The sequence below is a fragment of the Colossoma macropomum genome, unplaced genomic scaffold (assembly GCF_904425465.1).
Source record: "Colossoma macropomum unplaced genomic scaffold, Colossoma_macropomum, whole genome shotgun sequence".
NCBI classification, from domain to species: domain Eukaryota; kingdom Metazoa; phylum Chordata; class Actinopteri; order Characiformes; family Serrasalmidae; genus Colossoma; species Colossoma macropomum.
Window position 1 is genome coordinate 14630155 of NW_023494797.1, and position 24572 is coordinate 14654726.

At 38.4% G+C, this 24572-nt stretch overlaps 2 protein-coding genes across 2 annotated transcripts in view; one reads left to right on the forward strand and one right to left on the reverse strand.

Moving 5' to 3' along the window:
- aldh1a2 (aldehyde dehydrogenase 1 family, member A2) overlaps positions 1–6295 on the reverse strand; it is a 44104-nt gene extending 37809 nt beyond the window's left edge. The window contains exon 1 of the mRNA XM_036584389.1: positions 6091–6295. Coding sequence (XP_036440282.1) covers positions 6091–6210 — 120 coding nt within the window. The 5' untranslated portion in view covers positions 6211–6295. The remainder of the gene's footprint in view (positions 1–6090) is intronic.
- An 8491-nt stretch (positions 6296–14786) lies between these two features.
- aqp9b (aquaporin 9b) overlaps positions 14787–24572 on the forward strand; it is a 31192-nt gene continuing 21406 nt past the window's right edge. The window contains exons 1-2 of the mRNA XM_036584390.1: positions 14787–14952; positions 19873–19999. Coding sequence (XP_036440283.1) covers positions 14851–14952; positions 19873–19999 — 229 coding nt within the window. The 5' untranslated portion in view covers positions 14787–14850. The remainder of the gene's footprint in view (positions 14953–19872; positions 20000–24572) is intronic.

Below are 24572 nucleotides of genomic sequence, written 5' to 3' on the forward strand. Positions count from 1 at the left end.
AGCTGCATTTATGATAACCAATGCTTGCTGCAAAAACCCTTTATAAAAGCCCTACAGTGAAGTGTTACTGGTAACTCTTTATACACCTGTCGTCTCATGCTTCCTACATTATTATTTATCTACTAGAGATTTTTTAATAATTATTCATCGAACATTAAAAGTAACTAGCTAAAAACCTATTTCTTTGCTTTTTTAAATAAAACAGTTTGATGTAAAGATTGTTAAGCTTGCAGTCCATACAGCTTTTTCTGAATCCATCATGGCTTAGATGTCACAGCCATGAAAACCCATACATACTCCCATTCAGCCTACACCGGTGCTATATGTCACTGGTGAAGGGGTCGGGTAATCACAACGGAGGACATTTACATGCATCAGTCCCAAAATTGGACATCAAGGGAAAATATGTAGGACACAGACCCTTTAAATACACTTTTAGGCTTCTTCCCTGAGATCTACACTTAAAAACCGCCTCGTGCTGCTGAAACACAATTTACAAGACATTTACATTATAGCTGTAATTAGACTGTGCCAAGTTTCTGACTGGAGGACAAGCATCTCTATCAAATCTAAGCTAAGCACAGACTCTGCTACCTCAATGTAAAATGCAGTTCATTTTAGGTGTGTGAGTCAAACCTGTGCACACTAAAGGAGGTGTACAGACTTCACCCACACTGGCAGAGCTGATAGGAGAGTGATATACTACATTTGGCAACAAAGTAAAGACCCATCCAGACCCAGTATAGCAGGAATGGAAAATGGGGAGTGCTGTGGGATTTAAAAAAAAAAAAAAACTTTTGGACCAAGACCAAAACTCAAACAAATGTAAAGCCCCTCGTCTCCGCTCTTGGTACAAACTTCATTCTGGTACAAACTGCACTTTCTAAACATGTTCCATCAGATTAAGCCTCCTATCCTGAACTCCACACAACACAAAACGCCCCGACTTACACTCGTCTGATTGTCTCTCACTTTTTGAGAGAAGCAGAGAAATTCTGTCAAAAGGGATTGTAAACTTTCAGTCCACACCACAGATCTGTGTGTCAAGTAGACAGTGAGATATTTTCATTTATCTGATGACTGTTTTGTGGAAAGAAAACATAATTTATCAAAACAAAAAAAAAGTGCGAACTTGAACCAATCAATACAGAATGTAGATCAAATGTAAATGTAAGTATCAATATGGATAAATAAATTATATATAATTAATTTATAATTAGGTCATGTTAAATAGTCTAGTTAAATAATGAGTCTGCACCTCTTCATCACAATAAGCAGAGAAAAAGTGCGTAAGAGGAGAAAGAATATGAGTGAGAGACAGAGAGAGAGAAGGTAACAAGATAAGGTAAAGAGAGCGGTAGAACAAAGATGGATGAAGAGAGCATAAAGCAAGAGATCAGGGAGAAAGGATAGAAAAGGAGGTGAGAAACTGAGGGAGAACAGACAAAAAAGAAAGAATGAAAGAAAGAAAGAAAATGTGAGTAGAGAACGAACAGAGACAGTGAGAGACAAAGGGAGAGCAAAGAAAGACAAAAAGAGAAACAGTAGGGAAAGTGGCAGAAATGGAGAGGGGGATGAGCAAAGAAAGACAAAGAGGGAGACAGAAAGAAAGTGGGAGAACAGAGAGACTGAAAAAGCAAGATAAAGAGAAGAAAGAGTGAGAGAGAAGAACAGGAGAGAAAAGAGAGAGGGGGTGGAAGAGCGAAGAAAGAGAGAAAGAAAGTGGGAGAAGAGAGAGATTGAAAAAGCGAGATAGAGAGAAACGAGAGAACAGTGGAAAGAGTGGAAGTCAGTCAGTAACAGGCTGTAAGTGATGCTCCTTTAAGTAAAGGTCATAAATCAGAAGCAGTCTCTCTCTCTCTCTCTCTCTCTCTCTGTCTCTCTCTCTCTCTGTCTCTCTCTCTCTCCCACACTCATACTGGATAACTAAAATTCCTGAGGGTTAATACAGCAGGTCCTGCTCCACTGCCTCAGCCCTCACCCGGCACCATTCCTCAGGAGAGGCAGTGAGAGAGTACAGGTGGAGCTATGTGGAGGAGAGACGGTGTATATATCACATATTATTAGAAGTGGGCCTCTATCTGCTAACGCTGCCCTTTGCCCCCACTGTACAGTCAGTCCAGTCACCGCGCAGCACTCTTCACGCAACGGCCCGACTATCACTGCAATAAAGTTGTTCACTCTAAAACAGCAGCAGTCAGACTGAGCTGGTCAAACAGACAGATCCAGGACCTTCCTCCTCAGCTCGATTACGAATGCACCGCACCCTTGATTTTGGCCTCAAATGTATTTTAAAAAGCCGTTCATGTAGGCAAAATAGTGCCTAAAGAAAACTTACTATTTACACTGTTTTACCATCATCAGCATTACATATAAAAAAGACATGTAGGTTCGCTGGTGGTTTTGGATCATACATAAAGTGGCTATATTTGTGCTGTAGACATGGTGACGTCTGGTTCCTATCACCACCACTGTAAAGACATCGGAGTCTGTAAGTTTCTCTACAATGAAGCATTTCACATCAAACCACTCTGAATGACTGTCATATGAAGAAACAGCCCGTTTTATATTTAATGTTTTTATAATGTCATGAAAATCAGAGCATTTACATATATCCATGTATTCATCCTACCACACTTTAGCCCCGCCCAATCACCCTGAGGTTATAAGGAGTGTTTCACTGCAAAAAATGGTATCTTGTCAAGTAAAATTATCTTAAATCTAGTTGATACATCCATTATTTCTCCTGTTGAGACTGCTGTAAGCTTATTTTAAGATTATTTAACCTATTTCCAAATATTTTTACTTGCTTTGTTTCATTAAGTACAATTATCTCACTATATTGGCAGATCATTTTTCTTGTTTTAAGAAATGTGCTTGAAACAAGCTAAATTACCTGTCAGTATACACTTTCAGAAAAAAAGGTATGAAACTGTCACTGGGGCAGTGCCCCTCTTGTCGCTGGGGTGGTACCCTCAAGGGTACATCTCAGTACCTTTAGTCAGGGAACATAATTGAACCAAAATCCATTAAAATGACATTTTTTAAGTGGCATTGACTCCACACACTCCGTCTCGTCTCCAGGCTGTTTATTTTATTGTTCTGTTTTAAAACATTCAGTTATGAAAAGGTGCAAATACATACTTTTCACCAGGAAAAACTTATTCAAGGTTCACAATTAGACCTTAAAACCACTGCTGTACCTTTGAGGGAACATTTACACTGTTTGTACCTTGATGAATGAAAAATGTACCGGCACAGAACCTTTATTTCTAACAGTGTAGTGAGATAATTTTACCTAATAAAATTACTTAAAACAGGTAAAAAAAATGTCTAGAAACAAGCTAAATAGTCTTGTAAGGCACCATACTAGGTAGCCAATCAGAACAGATCTCATTTACATGGAAGTCTTAAAGGCACAGTAACAAAAACAGCCTGTTTCTGTTCCATTTTGAAAATGAGGTTGAAAATGGTTATGAATTATGACAAATGTCATTAAAGGACCCCAGGGAAAAAAATAAATGCAAGACAAATGTAGGATATGGGCCCTAAAAGAAACAGACAGTGAAATATGGACAACTTTGAAGCTGTTTGTCAGTCTTTGGCTTCGTAGGCCAGAGTTTTAATAGCAAGCCTTAAACGATGAAAAAATATGATGATTTTCGAAATTTTAGCATACTTGTAGCTCAGTATTTCCCAACCCCAGTCCTCAGGGACCCAACAATCCAGATTTCTGCTCTGTCCCACCTAAACCCAGCGGTCAGGAACTGAATAACTGCTACAGTTGTGCTGGGAGCTGATAATCAGTAAAAATGCGGCCTGTTTGAATTGAGAAACACTGTTGTTGTTGATACTGTGGGTTGCATCACGTGATCCAAAGGTCACACGCCTGCATGTATCTGAAAGCCTAATAACCACATTCCAATATACTTCTGCTTGTTGTAATTGTGATGTGTATTGAAATATATTAAATACATCGAACCCTTAATGTGACGTGTTTAAAGGGGAATTCCACTGATTTCTCAAATATTTCTGCATGATGAACTGGATAAGATGTGAACAGTCATTCAAAGTGGTTTGGTGTGAAATGCTCTGCCCTAGAGAAACTTACCGAGTCACAGTGGCGGTGATAGGAACCAGACGTCTGAAGAGTTTAATGTCTACCTCTCAGAAAGTTGTGACACAAAAGACATTGCTTTACGATTGTTTTTGGTCTTCAGTGTAATGTAAATGCATTAGATCCAGCGCTGACTGTTACTTCTGTTACTCCATTTACTCGGTTTCATGTACGTAAGTGCAGTTTTGATGGATTTGTACTTTTGAGAATTTTAAATCAAGAATTACTTCTACTTGAACAGTGGGCACCTTGTTTTACTCTGGTTTAGCCCTTCATGTTGATATACTAATTCTCAAGACTTAAAAGAACTTAAAACACTTTAACCCAAGACTTTAGAACTAGACCTCTCTACCGAACACTTTAAAACACTTCGACTCAGCACTTCAGAACACTTTAACCCAACACTTTAAACACCTTTACGGCTTTAAAACAATTTAACTCAACATTTTAAAATACTTTAACCCAACACTTTAAAAACCTTTACAGCTTTAAAACAATTTAACATTTAACATTTTAAAATACTTTAACCCAACACTTTAAACACCTTAAACCCAACACTGTAAACACCTTGCTAAATTTCCTTCAGGATCAATAAAGTATCTATCTATCTACTTTAACCTAACACTTCAGAACACTCTACTGAACACTTTAGAACACTTTAACCCAACACTTTAAACATCTTTATGGCTTAAAAACAGTTTAACTCAACATTTTAAAATACTTTAACCCAACACTTTAAAAACCTTTATGGCTTTAAAACAATTTAACATTTAACATTTTGAAATACTTTAACCCAACACTTGAGAACACTCTACGCAACACTCCAGAACACTTTAACTCAACACTTTAAAACATTTTAACTCAACATTTTAAAGTACTTTAACCCAACACTTTAGAACACCCTACTGAACACTAGAACACATTAACTCAACATTAGAACTCTCTACTTAACACTTTAAAACACTTTAACACAAAACTTTAGAACACTTTAACTCAACACTTTAAAGAACCTAAACCCTAACACTTTAAGTCAACACTTTAGAACACTCTATTTTAGAACACTTTGTCAACATTTTAGAACACTCTACTTAAGACTTCAGAACACTTTGTCAACACTTTAGAACACTCAAGACTTTAGAATACTCAACACTATAAAGCGCTTTAACTCAATACTTTAGAATACCCAATACTTTAAAGGACTTTAACTTAACACCTCAGAACACTAAGCCAACACTTTAGAACACTCTACTTAAAACTTTAAAGCACTTTAACTCAGCACTTTAGAGCGCTCTACGGAACACTTAAGTACAGTTTTAATCCAACATTTTAGAACCCTTAATGCTTTAGAACACTCAACGCTTTAGCTCAACACTTTAGAACACCTTAACACTTTAGAGCATTCTACAGTTTAGAACACTTCAATTCATCACTTTAGAACATTGAGCACTTTAGAACACTCCACTAAACACTTTAGAAGACCTTAACCCAGCACTTTAAAACACTCTAGAACACGTTAACCCAATACTTCAGAACACTCAACACTTTAGAACACTTCAAGCCAACACTTTGGAGCACTCTGCTTAACACAACACTGTATCCCAAGATGTTAGAACACTCTACGTAACACTTTAGAACACTTTAAACAACCCAAGAAGAACAACGCAAGAAGCTGGAGAACTTTAACCCAACACAGATCACTTATATTTATACTTCTGTTTATCTCAACACAGAGAACTTTAACCCGACACGGAACACTTTAATCCAGCACTTCTGCCCAAAACTTTGAAGCACTTCGTAGAACTTCAGCCCAACTCGGAACCCTTTATTTCGTCACCTGAGAGCTCTTTAACACCGGACATGAAGGTTCTACTGACCCGAACACTTCAGAGCACTTAAACCCCACAGAAGGAACTTTAACTCCCTTCAATCAGCGCTGTAACCATCAGCCGAAGCGCGAGCGGTTCTGCACTCACCTTGTTGTGTTTGATCTCCGGGTTGGTCAGCGGACACGGTGTGAGTCTCAGGGAGGCCATGAGCGCTGCGGGCTCGCGCTGCGCTTCACCATCGATTCCAGCAGTTGCGCTCGTAGCCATCGCGCGCGCGCGTGTGTGTCCGAGTGAGTGCGTGAGCGCGTGCGTGTGTCCGTGTGTGCTGCTGCTGCTGCTGCTGCTGCTCTGTGCTGAGGCCGGTTGGATCCCTTCCTGCGCGTGTGAGCAGGTGTGAGCGGCGCTGCGTTTTATTGGGCGGCAGCAGCGCGCGTGCATCTATTTACATACAGGCCCCGCCCACTTCCTCACACCCGTCAACCGTCAGGACAGACTGCGCGTGAAGTCTAAACAGAGCCTGTAGTGGAGTCATTAGAGCTGAGTGTGGTGGAGTAAAGCCATGTGTGCTGCTCTCATTCAGACCTCATCACTCTTCAAAAGATGGTTCTCCAAGGGTTCTTTAGTAAAGAAACTGGTGCTATATAGAACCATGAACACTCAAAGAACCTTCTGCGTGATTAAAAGGTTCTTAGCATCATGGTATGGTTTTTCAGACTGATGGAGAATGTGCTGTAGATGGTTCTATGTAGAACTTTTTGAAAATGGTTCTATGTAGCACAACAGAGGGTTCTTCTATTGTTACGATGTCAAGTTTGCACCAATAGAAGAACCTTTATTGGTGCTGTATAGAACCCTGTACAACACATTCTCCATCAGTCTGAAGGACCGTCTCACCATGCAAAGAACCTTTTAAGCATGTAAATGGTCCTGTATAGAACTCATTGTTCCAAATAGAACCACTCCCTTGAAGAACCATGTTTATTAAGGGTGATAAGGAACTATCAGCCCAGTGCAGCAGCAAAAATGGTTCATCTATTGTTACAAGCTTGACATCGCTAACCACAGAACCCAGTTTTGGTGCTATAGAACCATATACAAGAACCATTTCACTATGCAAAGAAACTTTTAAGCATGAAATGATTCTATGCAGAACTCATGGTTCTAAATAGAACCATTTTCTTTATTAAAGTACTCTTGAAGAACCTTTTTTAAGAGTGTAATACATTATATGCACCCTTAAGAAGTGCTTCTTTAGTAAAGGCAGTGCTTATATACACAAAAGTGGAACACTTGTAGAACCTTTGGAACACATACGTGGCTTTTTGGAATGGTTAAATGGTTCAAAGGTGGAAAGCCTGTATAATTCTTTAAAGAACCTTTTTAGACTGTTTCTATATAGCACTAAAAAGGGTTCTGCTACACTATCGAGAAAAGGGTTCTGTACAGGCACATTTTTGTTCACAAACAATGTAAATGTACTTTTAAAAGTACAGCATGGAGCTTGAGGCCCAACTGTGAACCTTAAATGAGTTTTAAATGTAAACTACATTCACTTCCACAGAGCACAACTTAACTTTTAACTTAAAAGATAAAGTAAAATGCCTGGGGTGTATGAAGTTAAGGCACCTTAAAAATATATAACTGCAATGAAAAACGTTCCCTAACTGAAGGTATTGAAGATCCTTAAAGGAACCACCCCACTGAGACTTTTTTGGTGCTGTAACCTTTGTTGCTAGAAGTGTAGTACATGTAGTTCATTCGGTATATACAGGGCCGTTCCTGCTATCAGAGGTCAGAACGGTCACTTAAGGCCTCCAAGCCTCCAGGGGGCCTGAGTTTGTACCTTAAAAGAAAGTATTCAGCATCAGTATCCAAATTTCTTTTTGTGTTCATAGAAAAGAATATGATAACAGTGAAGGTGTGGGTGGGGTGGGGGTGGGGCTGTCTCCTGCATGGGGTAGGATGCAGCTTAAGGCCCTATATATTTACAGTCGTATACAAAAGTTTGGGCACCCCTGGTCAAATGACATGTCTTGCTGGTTTTCTAAGTGTAAATATGTTAACACATCCCACATCCTCCACAGAGAACACACTGAAATAGGATTATATATATATATGTGAAATACATAGTCACTTCTGTCATTTTTCAGTTTTTGACATAGTTTGAAAATGCCTGTTGCCCTTTACATTGTGTGTAAATTTCATGATGAATGGACCAAAAGAAACGACCCAAAATTACTTGGAATAAACTGTGGTTCCATTGACTCACATTAAAAGTAAAGAAGGTTTTTTCCTTCTCCTGTAAAGTTACCATTTTGGATATACAAGGTTTTCTTCTGACAACAGAGATATACTTAGGTATTCTTAGGTTCTTCAAGATTTATATATTATATATATATATATATATATATATATATATATATATATAGGTTATATATAGAACTTTGCATACATGGTTCTATGGTTAGATGATTCCTCTCTAAGTGAAACCTGTTGTTTATTTTTTTATGGTTCTTGAAAATAATCTTTAGAATGATACTGTACAGAACCCTTTCTGCTAAGAATGTAGTATGTAGTGTATAATGAATATAGCACACACTACACTCATAGCAAAAAGGGTTCCATATACATAAGGGTTTTATATATATATATATATATATATATATATAGTATATATGATAGTATATGTAGATATATATATATATAGAGAGAGAGAGAGAGAGAGAGAGATGCACCTTCACTTTTTTCCTATTTAATGGTTTAATTGTTTTATATTAGATCGCAGCTTCACTGAGCTCAACATTTAAAGCAGTTAATAGGTCAAAACAGTCAATCACTTTTCTTTAGTGCGTCACATGAAGGTGAAAGTTTTTCTTTGTCGAAGTCCGTTTGCCTCTCAGCTCACACGCACGCCCATCATCAGGATGTTCCTCAGCTCTCCACATCCAGCCATCGCACCGTGAATAAACATAGACCGCGTCTGAAGCCCCTCTTAACACCCCGGAGTGTTTGGGGGTGAAGGGGATGAGCTCACACACACATTCACACTCTCACAGTGGATTTACAACCGCGGCATCTTAGCAAAACATGCGGGCTTATCAGCAAAAAACATCTAAATAAATACAGCAAATAATGGACTTCGCACTTCATCTGAGCAGCTGGGCAAGAGTCAGTGAGGCACAGTGAGGCCCGGAGAGCTGAGATCTCCCTCCCAGACTGACGCACGGGTACTGAGGAGCTGCTCGGTCCTGTGCAAAAGTTTGGGCACCCTTGGACAAACCACCTTTTGTTGATTTTCTCAGTGGAAAGAGGTTAAAACGTCCTCTACAGACTGTATGCATCACAAATTCGACCTGCCTCAGACTCGCAGTGCCGAGTATTCATTCATCAGTATTCAGTGTTTTGGAGCCACTGAAGTTTAGTTATAAAGAGTTTTCCCGCCAAAAGTGGTCCAAGTTTAATTGATGGAATGTAACGACGTTCCATTTAGTTCATAGAACGTTGAGACGTCTTTTAAACCCGCTGCTCACAGTATGAAGCCCACAAAACAGCAGCGGAGTTTATTTACGTGACTTTAACGCATCACTGGAATAAAATACTCGGTTACGCTGAAGACAGAGAGCTGAGAGGAGGGGGGTCATCAGTAAATGGGAGCTGATGAGAAGTGAGGACCGGGCTGCTCGGTCGTTGTTATCCTCCGTGATTGGAGCGGTGACGCTGGACGACAATAACACTGTGATCATTTGTAGGCGCCCCACTGGGAGGCTTTTTATCCATCAGCACCCCCCCATACACACCCCACCCCACCCCCACCCATCGAGGAGAGACGTGTCGACAGTGTCTGCTTCACATCAAAGAGACACCCGGAAAAAAGTGACAGTGATTAATTAATGCAGAAGAAGGTGAAGCTCGGAGCCTTTTCACACTCCGCGCCTCAGACTGACAGCGCAGCCGCTCTGCTCGGCCTCACTGCGCTCTGCAGCGCGCCCCCTGCTGGACTGAGCGCTGCTCCTCTTCACTGTGTTCTCCTTTCCTTTCCAAAGAGCGCCCCCTGTCGGGTAAATGGGGTTCACGCCTTTTAAAGAAGCCCGGGAGAGCTGGATAGTTTTAGGTTTTCAAAGAGCGCCCCCTGCTGGACCAGACAGTTAACGCTTTGGTATTTATAGACCTCCATCTGTGGCATCTTTCTGCTTTCAGAGACACAAGTTTTTGTCGGTTTTCTATGGAGCCCCGCTGGTCACATACTGTGTAAATAAACATAACGCGTGACCACGGCTACGTAAGGCATGGGAATGAGGTCCTAATGCGTGACCACGGCTTGGTAAGGCATGGGAATGAGGTCCTAATGCGTGACCACGACTTAGTAAGGCATGGGAATGAGGTCCAAACGCGTGGCAGCGGATTAGTAAGGCATGATCTCGTTCCCACACCTAACTAAGTTGGGGCCACGACTTAATTATCTCATTCCCAACCCCTACTAAGTCGTTGCCACACATTAGGATCTCGTTTCCATGCGTTAATAAGGCGTGGTCACACATTATTTTTATTTATATGGGATGTCACCAGCAGGGCTCCGTCGGTTTTCAGTTCTAAATATTTCTATTTTTCCATCTTTTTCATTTATAAGGATGCCAAATGTGTAGGATGAATCCTGTTCATCTTTAAACAGCGCCCCCTGTTTAATATAACGCTTTTGAAAACTGTATTTATTTGTTTGTTTTTGTGTTCATTTTTCTTAATTCTCAAAGTTAAGAGTTGTCATTTATTTTCTTTCTATTTCTGTGTTCAAAGAGCGCCCTCTACTGGGAAGAACAATTTTTTTAAAACATTTTCAAGGGATCCGTTTGTTGGACAGATCTTTTTTTGTTTTCAAATAGTTTAGTATTTGAAAATAGATTTTTCTTGTCGTTGTTGTTGTTTACAATTATGGACAGATGGTTTTTCCCATTTTATTTTCAAAGGCCTTCTCTTCTTTGGATAAACTTGCTGAAGAAAAAAGCAGAAAAAATGGACACAATATGTTTGTCCAGCAGAGGGAGCTCTTTGAAAATGAAAAAGAAAGTTGAATAAAATGACTGAACTTTGTTAAAATACAAGCTTAAAAACAAGATTCAACCAAACAAGCCAACACTTAAGCGGCAGAAATAGAAACTGTGGCGTAATAAGTGTCTTACCACGAGTAAAGGTTTTGCAGTTTAGAATGTTTTTAGTGGACAATCACTCATCTGTTTTGTTGCTGTTAGCCTGGATTAGCACGTTTGGCCCTCAGTTGTCAAACCACTAAAGAAGAGCTGTTTGTGTCTCAGAACATTCGTGTGCATCTGACTTTAGTTGGGTTTTCTGAAGTAAAGCGTTCTTATATTTGAGACCTCGATCTCTTTCAGGAGCCGAATTACAGAATTTATTCCACAAATAATATTCCCAGCAATGTTGTCCATTCCTGTTTTCGTCTCACTTTCAAAGAGCTCCCTCTGCTGGACGAAATGTAGAACTGCACACTGAACCTCCTCTGTTCTTTCTGTGGCAGTGTAGTTTGGATTTACCAGGTAAGGCAAGTTTGTTACATTTGCATTAGGCTTACAAGTTTTTTTTTCTTTTTTTACAGTTTTTTTTTCCATTTTTATCTTATGCACAATCTATAGCTATGATGGGGCCAGATCCGATCTCAGTGTATTTACTGAATAAATGTGGCCTAATTAATCTGGAATGGATCACTGAGATTCTCCTGGAAACTATTTGGGGTCAGCTGTTCTAATGTTTTGCCACTGAATAATATTTGGATGATATCAATAATAATGAATGAGAAACAGCTGTGCATTTATACTCTTGGGTAATTACCAACAGCACAACTAAGATAAAAATGAGAAATGTTTAAAACACCTGTGCATAACTTCTGTGATGTGATAGTTACCAAAATGCAAAAAGAGAATACCATGATTAAGATTTCAGAAAAAAAATAAAAATTGAATAAAAAGTACTTTTTCGGGATTAAAGGGAACATTAAAGGAATTAAAGCAAACACGATTAAGGGGGTGAATAAAAATAGAAACAAATGATCTCAACACGTAAACATCGAGGCCTCCAACAATTGACGGAGGCCTCAGTTTCATTTTAAAATATGATATTCCAAGTGTGGTACCCTAATTAATAACTCGGTTTCTGAAGAATTCAACGACTAGAAATGATTTGTTGCATAAATTATACATTCTGTAAAAGTTACTGCCCTATGCAAAAGTTTGGGTGCCCAGGTTAAATTGCATGTTTTGTTGATTTTCTAAGTGAAAATGAGTCAAAACGTCCTCTACAGAGACATGCAGCACATTTTAATACACGATTACTAATTATTCAGTTTACAACGCTGCACTCCCCGGTTAAAACAGGACATTTGTTATAGTTGCTGATGTTATTGTGTCCGAGGAGGGTGGATTATGTGTGTGCTTGCCTACTCTCCTCATATATTGCCCCCCCCCAGTGTTTGGTGTTAGGGGTAGTGCTGGGCTGTACATTTCACTGCCTGCTCAGAAATAAAAGAGCATTTGCTCGACGCAACAATGTTTTATGTTTTGTTTGGTTCCAGTATGTCAAACTATTAAAATTTTATTAATTGTGAACTAAAATTTGCAGGAAGATGTTTGAACTTTTGCACATGACTGTAGATGACAAGTTGATGCAAGATTCAAGGGGGGCTTCTTACCCCAGGTAGGGGCGTATGTTGGAATTGCTTTTCTTTTTTGTGCTATCGAACTAAATTGGCTGCTGTTGAAGCTTGAAGTTTAACATGGATATTGTTCCCAATTTACTCTTACTTAGAATAATTCTTCAGCTGAACAAATATTATATTTTGCACAAATTCTGACCTCTAAATCAACTTCTGCCCTGATCCACTTTTTATAGTGTACAGGAATAGAGTGATACACAATAGATCACTATAGATGAATTGTACAGTGCTATAGAAATCAAATAGCTTCTTATAGCACTGTTAGGTCTTTTCTGTAAGGGTCAATGAGGAGTAAACACATACAGCCCTGAATGGACAACTCATACTGGAGGAGTTATAGAAATACAGACGGATAAGCGAGAGATGGTGGTAGGCGTTTTTATTGTTTGTTTATACAAAGAGCTTTTCTTGGTTACACACAAAAATAGCCTTTTTTAAGCCCAGGACTTTTCAGTTGCATTTTCAAACAGCTCCCCTCGTTGGACAAAACGCTCAGTAACTTTGCTTAAATGCTTCTGGGCCTTTTAGTACAGAGCGTTATGATCAATTCACTGAATTGACAACAGATTTAATATTTAAAGTGGCCCACATCATGGCAAAAATCCGAGGTGAAACACTCCTTATAACTTCTTTGTAAATGGGCGGGGCTAAACTGCTGTAGGCTGAATAAGTGGATATATGTAAATGAGTTGTTTTTTCATGACACCACAGAAACAGTGAACTCAAAATGGGCAGCTTGCTTTTTTAAAATAAGAGATGAAGTTTGTAAACGTTCTCCCTTCAGTCCATACAGTTCATATATGATAACTGAGCTGCCCATTTTGAATTCATTGTTTCTATGATGTCATGAAAAAAACTCATTTACATATATCCACTTATTCAGCCTACAGCAGTTTAGCCCCGGCCATTTTGAAGAAGTTATAAGGAGTGTTTCATCTCCGACAGCTTTTTGAACGAGGCGTAATACCGGACTGCCAATTGGAACAGAGCTCATTTACATATATCTGTCTTAAAGGCACAGTGGCAAAAACCTGAACAGCCTGAATGATTCTAAGAGATAATGAGAGGCTGGAGAACTGAATCATGGCTGTTTTTGGTACATAAAACATAAAACCCACACAAAGGTTATAAGTGGACCTCAGGGTCAAAAATAAAATTTACCAAAAATGTAGGATGTGGACCCTTAAAAAAAGAATGAGAGGTATTTTCCATGTACTGTTTTTTCTGTGCAAGAGCAGTTAGGATAAAAACCAGTTACGCCCTTTAGCTCAGTACAGAATCACTAACGAATGTTATAAATCTAGACTGTTTTGGAGTTCCCAACATTCTCAAGCTTTCAGGAAGGACACTCTTTAGTAAAGGCAATGGGTTCTACATAGAGAATGTGCTGCAGATGGTTCTACATAGAACGTTTATGAAAAGGGTTCAATACAGCACCAAAAAAGTTCTTCTATTGTTACAAGCTTGACATCAATAATAGCAGAATACATACATACATATATACACAGATTAGGCATAACATTATGGCCACCTCCTTGTTTCTACGCTCAGTGTCCATTTTATCAGCTCCACTTACTATGTAGGTGCACTTTGTAGGTCTACAGTTACAGACTGTAGTCCACCTGTTTCTCTGCATATTCTGTTAGCCCCCTTTTACCCTGTTCTTCAGTGGTCAGGACCCCTCATGGACCCTCACAGAGCAGGTACTATTTGGGTGGTGGATCATTCTCAGCACTGCAGTAACACTGATGTGGTGGTGGTGTGTTAGTGTGTGTTGCACTGGTCTGAGTGGATCGGACACAGCAGTGGTGCTGGAGTTTTTAAACATATGTGCATATATATATATATATATATATATATATATATATATATATATATATATATTCAAAAAGGTTCTATTTAAAACCATATACATCTCATGATTCATATATAGAGCCATTCCCTCTACTAAGGAACCCTTAAAGGACCATGTTCTTTAAGAATAGTCGGGGTCTGTCTGTCTTAGGCAGTGTTGCATCAACCCAGTGCAGGAGGTGGAATACTACTAACCAATCCTGGATCAGGGGGCGGGGCTTTGCAGGAATACAGGTGGAAATTTATAAATAACGCGGCAGTGGGCGTGGCTTTACCCTGAGCGCTTCCCGGGAGCGCGCAGAGCGCGTTCAGAGCAGCGCTCAGAGCAGAGAGAGATGGAGCTGGAGAGCAGGAGGAACCTGAGGGAGAAATGCGCCCTCAAACAGGACATCCTCAAAGAGTTCCTGGCCGAGATCCTCGGAACCTTCGTGCTGATAGTGAGTACATCTGTCAGGAGGTTGTGTTCTGTGTCTAGGAACAGAGTTAGAGCGCTGGGGTTACACTTAGAGTGTCCATACCTCTCCACCCGCACTTACACGAACAATACAAGCCTCAATCCAGCACTGGATGTTTATGTTACTGTGCACTGCATTAATATTACAGTCAAACCGTCCTGCTGGGATTTTTGCTTTAAAAACACCATTTTTGTGTTTATGATCACAAACAAAAGTACTCATTTCACCACACTGTAAAAACTGACTTGATGTTTCAAGTTTTAAAAAGTGAATAAATCTGTTTTTTAACTGGTTTTCAAATCATTAGTTGACAGAATTTTTTTTGTGTACATGTTTACATTGTTTACACTGATGTTGTTTACATTATTCGCATTGTTCTGTCAGCTTAGTAGTGCAGTGAGCTCAAAATCTAAAGGCAGCCACTTACTGTGTTAACACTTTATTTGGATAGTCCACTTAGATGCTTTGTAGATACTTCATTTGCTTTCAAGTTACATTCAACTAAATATCTACTGAATTGACCATAATTGTCTTTAAATCTGGCTCTAATCCTAACCTTAACCTTAACCTCAACCCAAAACCTAAACCCGACCCTAACCCTGGTCCAAATCCTAACCCTAACCCCACCACTGTTTAGAATCAACAATGTTTCAATGTATAGTTTGTTAGCAATTTGAACATCTGTAGATAATCTATAGGGGACTATAGTGGACTATCCAAATAAAGTGAGACCCCTAGTTTCTGACTTAAAATAAAAGTGGTCAAAGTGGTCAGTAAAAACTGTACAAATTCATGCTAAAAACTTTGAAACAGGCATGTAAACAGAGCAGATAAATAAACAGTAAATATAGTTTATAAGGTCAGTTTTGCAGTGCGATTGTTAAGTCTGAGTTTAAGTTCAAATGCTGTACAACACAGAAGTTTAGTTTTTCAAGTCATGCATTGCGTTTGATTCAAATGTGTACATCATTTCCTCAGGATTATGCTAATTTATGGCTGGGCGATTTGACTGTATTTATCATTATCGTGATAAATTACATGACAATATGCATTTCTGTGCATGTTGTCGATATTTAAAGTACACTGAACAGCTGCATGTTTAAATACAGAGAGTGTAATTAGACCTGTATAATTGTATTTAATGCAGGGAAATGTTGAATAAAAGTTATATTTGTTTTTTTTTATATTTTTTAAAAAATGTTGCACTTCTGGTTCTTTTATGTCTGTTCCGCCTTATCAAACCTCAGAAAAACCAAATATTGTGATGCGTATCATGCATCGTGAAAACGCCTTAAATGAATTATCGTGATGTTTTTGCCACATTGCCCCTCCCTAATGCTAAATTCTGATGAACACATTTGTCTTCATTGCCATATTTATACTCAGTAATAACAGTTAAAACCCCCTGACCAAAGGTACTGCCTCTGGTCACTGCCTTTAATTGGTGTACAGCCTTTAGATTGTGTGGAGGTTCTTTAACCTTTGAAAAGGTTCTTCACACTTGCGCAACTCATTTCTTAAATGGGTTTTTAAAAATCCCATATTCTACATTTTTCAGTATTCCAGTTCTAATGTTTGTGTGGTTTTATGTACCAAAAATAGTTGTAATAAAATTTTACTTGACCATTTTTCAACCCCTCTTTTTCCTTTAGAATTTAACATTTTTGTTACTGTGCCTATAAGACTGACATATGTAAATGAGCTCTGTTCTGATTGGCTGTCCTGTATTGCACCTCATTAAAAAGCAGCCTGGCTGAAACACTCTTTATAACTTCAGTACAAAGGGGTGGAGCTAAACTGCTATAGGATTAGTAGATGGATATACGTACATTGAATTCTAAATGGGCTGTTGTTGCAGCTTAGTTTCCATTTATGGTCTGTACTAGAGATAGTGATATGTCTGAAACTATAATAATGTTTATATACTTTATTAGACTCTTTTATCTCAAAAAAGTGAGAAAAAATTAGGTTTCTTTAATATGGGTCCTTTGGTTCTTTAGTTCTTCATAGGTTCTTTTGTTAAGGGAATGGTTATATATAGAACTATAACAACTATTAGAACCACTTAAATGTTTAAATGGTTCGTCTTTATGATGGAGAAACTGTTGTATATGCTTCTTTAAAGAAGCCTTTTGGTACTATATAGAACCCTTTTTGCTTAGAGTGTGGCATTGCTTCAAAGAGCCCTTTTTGGCACCTTTACTTTTAAGAGTTAGATTATCCATTCTAGACCCATCTTCACTCCTGTGACCCCTCATTTCAGTTTGTTAACCTCTTCTGACCTCATTTGTTGTCTGACCCATCAAAGATTAACGGTTGTCTCACAATTAGCAGCATGAACACAAATATTAGGTGATATATTCTGTTAATGGATTAGTAAATGCAGTGACAAGTTACTTGCATTAGTGTACAAATCAGTTACTTTGTTAACCAAAGTTTTGACGCAGCTTTCAAGCAGTCATCTGAGAATGAAGAGCTATATCACTGCTCTCGGAACCAAATCTCTTTTTTTTTGTTGTTTTTCAAATATTGGCTTAATTTGAAAATGTCTCTTGTTCTTTACATTGTGTGTAACTTTCATGATGAATGGACTAAAAGAAACGGCTCAAAATTACTTAGAAAAAATTCTGGTTCCACTGACTTACATTAAAAGCAAAGCTTGTTTTTCCTTCTTCTGTAAAGTTACCATTTTGGAGATACAAGGTTTTGTTCCGACAGCAGAGATATGCTGTATCTGCATTACTTGGTGTTATTGCTTAGTTATGAGTTTAGACCCATCATAGTAATACTGTAATCCAGTATATCACAATATAGAGTACAATTATATGATAAGTATGCCATAGGTATGGGGGTTGGGTCATCATCTTTGCAAGCTTTTGAGAAAGAACCTGGACTAATTAAATGTCCTTTAACCTTTAGCCACAAAATATTATATTATAATTAAATATGATATGTATGGCATTGACCTAACAGTTATTACTGATACAGTTCATTTTATATCAACAAAGCTACATCAAAATGTTCCTTATATTAAAATCCCATATCATGGCAAAACCTCATTTATAATGTTTATTGTAGTATAAACATTATCGAGATATCAGAGCATGCCGTTCACTCCCCAGTTCGAATAGTCCATATAAGGGGCTGCAAAAACAACCCTTTCTAAATTTTGCCCCCTTTATTTGTGATGTCACAAAAAACCAGACATTGACATAAAGCCACTTATTAAGTTGGCTTAAAAAAGCCAACTTACTGTTCTTTGTAATCTTCTTATTATTCTACGCTCAAATTTTGTTAACTTTTCACCGTTCACAGTTTTTGATGTACAACCACCACATTTTTCACAAATGCCCCTCACATACAGGAATAGTGCGCTTTTGCTTTTTGGACTGATCTGACTTAAGACAAATTTTTTCCCATTGAACATGAATGGCCGAATGTTCAGAACATTTAGTCAAACTGCTTCAAGTGAATGTCACAATCTACGTCTCTGACACAGACAGACATATACAGTACACACAGACTCACACGCTTACAGCCTAACGTACAGCAATATCAGCACAAATAATGTAAGGTGGCACGGCATATACGGTAGCACTGAATTTAAGGTGGCAGTAAATTTAAGGTATCAGTAAATTTAAGGAGGCAGTGAATTTAAGGTGGCGGTGAATTTAAGATATTAGTAAATTTAAGGTGGCAGTGGATTTAAGGTAACAGTTTAAGATGGCAACACATTACCATCCACCATGGATACTGTAGCAACTGCCTAGCAACATCTAAGCAACACTTCAGCAACCATCAACAGTTTTCCACCATATTAACATGTTAAGGTAATTAGCTGGCTTTTTCAAGCCAACTTAAAGTTTGTTCATGAACTTTCCCTTTCTAGTTTCTAGTTTAGCTCTGCACATTCGCATCAAAGTTATAAGGAGTGTTTCATCCTGGACAGTTTTTTGACTGAGGCACAGTACAGGACAGCCAATAGGAACAGAGCTCAGTCTTAAAGGCACAGTGACTAAAGAGAGGTTTTTAAATAGTCATGTAAAAATTGATCATAACTGCACATAAAACAAAACAAATGTCACAAGAGGACCTCAGGGGGAAAAAATGAAAGATATATAAAATGTAGGATATGGATCCTTTAATATTACTACTAATAATGTAGTTCACTTAATATTAACAGTCATATTCATAAGGTTTTTAAGTGTTATTGTTTTGTTGATGTTAACAGATGCAGTAGCAGTTGTGTAGTCTTTTTAACATAGATGTTTTTTATTTGGATAGCCTTAATAATAAGGTTATTAAATTATCAGTGATAAACAGTTTAATGACTGAATCATTACAGGCCCTTTAACGGTCAGTATGTATGGTGAAATGTAACCATGGGCAGAAAGACTACCCTTTTACCTTCATAGTGACCTCAGTGAAGTTAAGCAACTTTAATCAGGGGGGTTGGGTCATCTTGTTTGCAAGCTTTCGAGAAAGACACTGGACTAGCTAAATGTCCTTTAACCCTTAGCCGGGCTCTCCCTGCACCACCAAACTCCCAGTAACAGCACTAGAGCCTCTGCTCAAATCTATTTAGCCCATAGTGTCCTGTTTGGGTTCTATCAGTGTTAATTACAGACTGGAACATTATAGGAGTGGACATCTTTTGTTGCTCCTCTCTGTTGTTCACTCTACAGTTAGCTGCAGCCTTTGATCGTCTAATTAGACCTGAGGTTCTGTGGAACAAGAGAGTTTTTATATAAGCTTCATCATTGGAGAGGAGAGGTGATTACTCCACTGTGTCCTGCCCCTCTGTTTCTGAGAGCTGATTTGTTGTGCCCGTCTCTGCCCCCTTATCTGCCCCCATCTCTGCCCCCGTATCTGCCCCCGTCTCTGCCCTCTGTCCTGTTTCAGCTCTTTGGCTGCGGCTCCGTGGCCCAGACTGTCCTGAGCCGAGGGACTCTGGGGGAACCACTTACCATCCACATCGGCTTCACCACCGGAGTGATGCTGGCCGTCTACATGGCCGGAGGCGTGTCAGGTAACTTTGCACACGCACATCCATTAATGTGCAGTGCTGTGCAAAAGTCAGAGACCAGTCAAAACTGCCATTAAGTACAGGTTATTCATTTTTTAAGCACCATGAGAAAAACAGAAAATATATATTTAACAGAAAATTACATAGAAGTCTCACCAACTACATATAATATAACATTTTTACATTTTTAGTGTCTCAACAGAGCCTTTATTACAGCTTCCATCCTTTTCAGGAGACTCGCTTTCAGTTTTTCAAAGAAATCTGCAGGGATGTTTTTGCATACCTACAAAGTTCAGTCTTAGAAGTTGGTTGTTTATGCTGTTTCTCACAATCCAAGTAAATAAAATCATTCGGTGATGTTGAGGTCTGGATTCTGGGGTGGTCAATCCATTGTTCTGAGAACGCCAATAGCTTTTTTTGTTTAATTCTACTTTATTTGTCTGTTTTCTTTTCTCAGTGAGGCCTTGCAGGTGGTTGTTGGGAGTCCCATTTTCTCTGTAGCTTTAAATTTTTTTTCTTTTTTTTTTCACTTATTTTTGCCCTTCCTTACACAAGTGGATAGTTTTGCATGTAATTTCTTCAATCCTATTCTTATTCTTTTCTTAAATATTCTCAATAAATGAATCATTTGTCCTTAATGGCCATTTTGACTGGAAATTAATTAAATGAAGGGTGGTCTTTGACTTTTGCACAGTACAGGCCCAGTGTCCACACAACAAAATAATTTTGAGACAGTAGTTAACCAACTGACCAAGACCAGTGGACACTTAATTAATATGTAAGTAACCAAATATGTAGAGCTTATTTATACAATACAATGTACTTATATATGGCAGATGACAATAGAGGGGGATGTATCTAATCAGAATGGGGTTTATTAAATACTGAAATAATGAGAAAGATATAACAGTCTAGTCTGCATGGTAAACCTAGTCTAGACTGAAAAACGTGGGAAAGCAAAGGTTGTATTTAGCTGTTTGTCTAAACTGTGAGGTCTTTACTTTGCTGTGATCTTTGGTCAGTCCAGGCTCTGCTCTTTAAATTAAAGCCCATCAAAAACATGCAGCCTTCATCATTGCATAAACATGTATGTAGATACTCAGTAGGTTTCCACACTGTGAGAACTGGAAAGGGAGGATGATTTGAAGTTGATTTGTACGATTACACGTTTGTACGTAAACCGTTATTTTGCTTTCCACCACTTAAATCAAATCATTCCTTTACTTTGAATAAAACCAGATAAAGCAAATACATGTTTAGTTTGTAAGCTAAAATATGAGTGTGTTATGTATGAGTTCTAAATGTTACCAGGGAACTACAGAAAAAGTGTTCATTATTATGATGAATCAAAAATGCATGTCTGTCTCAATGTAAATGTCTATTACTGTCCACTCTACTGTGTGGAGTGGAAAAGGCTTCCTGAGCACTAATAGTAAGCCCCACACAGCTGGACTTAATATGCCCCATACTGGGCACTCCATCCTGACCTTTGTCCGCAGGGAGGGAGTGGTGGACTTGGTTTAGAAAGTAATGAAGACTCCTGCTTCATATGAACTGCAGGATTAGAGAATTGCACAACTGAGTGAAGGGCAGCGTCTTACTGTGTTGGTGCTCTGTGCCCAGTAAGGGTGCCTGATATGACAAAAATATTACGATACGTGAAGACATTTTCACAGTTTACAATATGTGTCATGATATTTAGCTTTACTGGTTTGAGAAGAAAACCAGAAAACAGTAGTGCCATTTTAGAACATGCTATGAATACAGTGATTAAATGTCAACATTTGGAAAAGCAGCTATTTAAGAAGGAACAGGAGAAAAAACTAAGCAAAAAAATCTAAATTCCAGTATATTTCAGGCATTAAGATGTAAACAATACCATTCAGAGTGGTTTGATGTGAAATGGTTTGTTGTAGAAAAACTTACAGACTCAGATTTCATCACGGTGAACCAGGGGTCACCATGTCCAGGCATTTTATTTACTATCCAAAACCACCAGTGGACCTACACGTGTGTCCTGAGTGTTTATATGCATGCTGATAATGGTACAAAGAGTGATACATCTGAAAATGTAATGTTTCTTTGGGCACTATTTTGCCTTACAATCTACCTCTCTGCCATGAATGGGTTGAAAAATACATGTTTTTCACTAAAACCTTCTCAGAACTACCATAAACAATATCTGGGGCATTAGACAGTATACTTATGATCATTTTATGCAATAACTTTCTGTGAAGGAGCTTTTAGTGGTGGACATCTGACTCCTATCACCACCATTTGTGAATATGTCTGAGTTGGTAAGTTTCACTAGAAAAGAGCATTTCACCCCAAACCACTCTGAGAGACCTTGTTTACATCCTAACGATTTAAGTGTGAATAAATTTTGAACATCTGGTGGAATTCCACTTTAATGAAATAAGACGATATCATAATGAACTGATGACATCCAATCAGCTAACTGTTATTTTGCAGTTTATTAAAAAAAAAACATAAGTGGAACCCCCTTTGGTGCTATATAGAACCATTTTTAAAAGGTTCTTTAAAAAATCTTATACAGTTTTTCTGCTATTTTTTAGTGTTATTGAAAAAGAGACGATACCCATGATAGAGAAGCGTACTAGGATGTAATTTATCACAATAACGATAACGTATCAACATAATGCCCTCCTTTTGTGCCACGGGTCATTCAGTGTCCAGCCACACATGAGCCTGAGGTTATAATGTCCAGTGCCAAACGATGGCTAGAGAGGATTAAGCCCCCCAAGCATTGGGCTGTGGAGCAGTGGAACTGCGTTCTCTGGAGTGATGGAGCTCCAGTACCTTTGGAATGAGTTGCAGTGATCCAGACCTCACCATCCAACAACAGTACCTGACCTCACTAATGCTCTTGTGGCTGCAATCAAATCCTCACAGCAATGTTCCAACATCTAATGTAAAGGCTTCCCAGAAGAGTAGAAGTTGTTACTGCAGCAAAGAGGGACAAACTCCCTATTAATACCCTTCATTTCAGAAGAAATGCTGGATCTACTTTTGGACAGTGTAGCTGTCCTTCTGGACTTTGATCCAGATGTTGTCCACTGGCTTGGTTTTCTTCCCCTGAAGGTGTTCAGAGCTACAATACAAACTTATGGAACTTAACCCACATTCCTAAAAATTATGGTTCTTAAGGGGTTCTTTAGTAAAGAAAATGGTTCTATATAGAACCATGACCACTCAAAGAACCCTTTGCATGATCACAGGGTTCGTTGCAACATGAAATGGTTCTTCATATTGATGAAAAATGTGATATATGTAGTTCTATATAGAACCTTTTTGAAGAAGGGTTCTATATAGCACCAAAAAGGGTGCTTCTGTAGTTATGATGTCAATCTTTAATAATAGAAGAACCCTTTTTGGTGCTATATAGGGCCCACACATTATATGCTATAAGTTGAGTGTGTTCTCTGTAGAGGATGTGTGAACTTCACTTAGATAATCAACAAAACGACGTTTGAGTGAGAGTGTTCAAACCTCTGCTTACAGCTTTATATGCATCAGTGACTAAGCAAATATTATGATTATGAAATAAATTTGGTTTGATTTTTTTCCATATTATTTCTATTAAGCAGTGCTTGATTGCTTAAATGGACGAGCCGCCTGATACGCATATATGAGTGCGTGTTTACTTTATTGGGTACATTCTTTATGGATTCCTGTAATCTATAACAATTACAGAGACGACTCAGGAATTTCTTCTAAATGTCACTTCGTTTTATTCCTGTTGGGGAGTTGCTGAATAAGGCAGTGTGTGGGCTAAATCACACAGCAGCATCATTGAAGCGCCATGAACGGTAATTTGAAATTGGACTGGCATTTCACATTATCAGTAAAGCGAAATGAGGCATGAAAAAGAAAACACAGCAGATTTTTTTTGCAGCCAACAGCCAAATCCAGAGGAAAACCACATTACAAAAGCAACATACAGCCACATGATGGAGAGCTGCTACTGTCTAGTCAGTGCTGCATTAAACCAAATGACTGATACTGAATGTAACAACTCATAGAAAACAAATCCTAGAAAATAAACGGTCATATTAAACTCCACAGACCCTTAAAAGTGAATTGTTTTTGCTGGTTTGTTGTGAAATTTTACATTCTAGAGAAACTTACTGAGTCAGAATTGTTCACAGTGGTGGTGATAGGAACCAGACAATATTGTTTTATGATAGTTTTGAAATGGTTTTGGCCTAAAATATGCAATCACCATGCAATTTAATGCAATTACCATTATTAACATTACATATAAAAACTCTTTTTACTGCTAATTTTGGAATTCCCCTTTATTCCCCTTGATAATAACTCCAGGTAATAACTGAGTAATAAGCCTTAGAATGTGGACGTCAGTGAGGTTTAATGAGTTAACCAATTAATATCCTGTTTATTTATTTGTTATTAATCTAAAGACTTAATATTTAGTAAATACTGTCATACTAATATGAAAGATATGCAGTTATGAAAGTTAGAAATTGAACTCTGGGTTTTAAGGGGTTAAGACCACCCATGGGCAGGCTCATAAGCAGGGTCTCCGAAGCGGAAG